Source organism: Rhincodon typus, unplaced genomic scaffold (genome assembly GCF_021869965.1).
Source record: "Rhincodon typus isolate 14 unplaced genomic scaffold, sRhiTyp1.1 hic_rhity00013649, whole genome shotgun sequence".
NCBI classification, from domain to species: Eukaryota; Metazoa; Chordata; class Chondrichthyes; order Orectolobiformes; family Rhincodontidae; genus Rhincodon; species Rhincodon typus.
In genome coordinates, this window is record NW_025979287.1 from 3,633 (window position 1) to 4,692 (window position 1,060).

Here is a 1,060-nt window from a genome sequence, read left to right on the forward strand (position 1 = left end):
GTGTGTGACGTGTGTGTCTGTTTGAAGGGCTCAGTACTGGACAATGTCTGAGATTGGTCAACTGCGACCTAGGCCAAGATTGAAGCCTGGGCCTTTCCTACTCTGTGTATGTTTGTGTGTTTCATTGAGTGGACTACTTTGGATGTGAGACAGACTGAGAACTAGGCCAGGATTAAAGCCTGGGCCTTTACTGCACTCTGCATGTGCATGTGTGAGTGTGTGTGTGAAGCCTGGGCCTTTCCAGCACTCTCTCCGTGTGTGTGTATATCCCTGTGACGGTACCACACTGGGTGTGAGACTAACTGAGAACTAGGCCGGGATTGAAGCCTGGGCCTTTCCTGAGTGCAGGGGCCCTCCCTCGCACACGGAGATTGCTGCAGCGGCCGTGTGATTAGCTCCTGGCAGCCGGTCCCTCCCTGCCTTCACTCACACAGGATTTCTTTAAGGATATTTTGCTCCATTCGTCCATTCCGATGACTTCCTCCTTCCAGGCCTGGCCCTGGTCTGCCAGCAACATTCTCATCGCTGAGCAGCGGCCTGTGTGTGGGGAGGGGTGGGGGAGGACAGAGAGATGGGAACCACAAACACACCGACAGTGAGACCATTGGAGCGCACGGAAACACTCTGCATTCATTACCCCCCCTGCACCGTCCACCTCCCCACAGTCACCGTGACCCTCCCCAAACACAAGGCGGGGTTTCGCTGGGATCTTACCTCGCACTGGAAAGTAGGTGATGGTGTAAGGTGGCACTGGAAGAGAAAGAAGGACATCAAAGGGTTAAATTGGGTTCCACAACTGCCCCAGGTCCCATTGCAATTACCCCCTGGGTGGGAGAGAGAGAAAAACAGAGAGAGAGTGAGATAGAGACAGAGAGAGAGACAGAGAGAGAGAAACAAAGAGAGAGTGAGAGAGAAACTGAGAGAGACAGAGAGAGAGAGAGAGAGAGACAGAGAGAGAGAGAAAAACAGAGAGAGTGAGAGAGAGACAGAGAAACTGAGAGAGACACAGAGAGAGAGAGAGAGAAAAATAGAGAGAGAGTGAGAGAGAAACAGAGGGAGA

General features: G+C 52.6%; 1 protein-coding gene across 1 annotated transcript in view; it reads right to left on the reverse strand.

Moving 5' to 3' along the window:
* Nucleotides 1-1,060, reverse strand: part of LOC109925881 (glutathione S-transferase P) — a 4,941-nt gene that overhangs the window by 3,005 nt on the left and 876 nt on the right. The window contains exons 2-3 of the mRNA XM_048594726.1: nt 715-750; nt 431-537 (exon numbers count right to left, since the gene is read on the reverse strand). Coding sequence (XP_048450683.1) covers nt 431-537; nt 715-750 — 143 coding nt within the window. The remainder of the gene's footprint in view (nt 1-430; nt 538-714; nt 751-1,060) is intronic.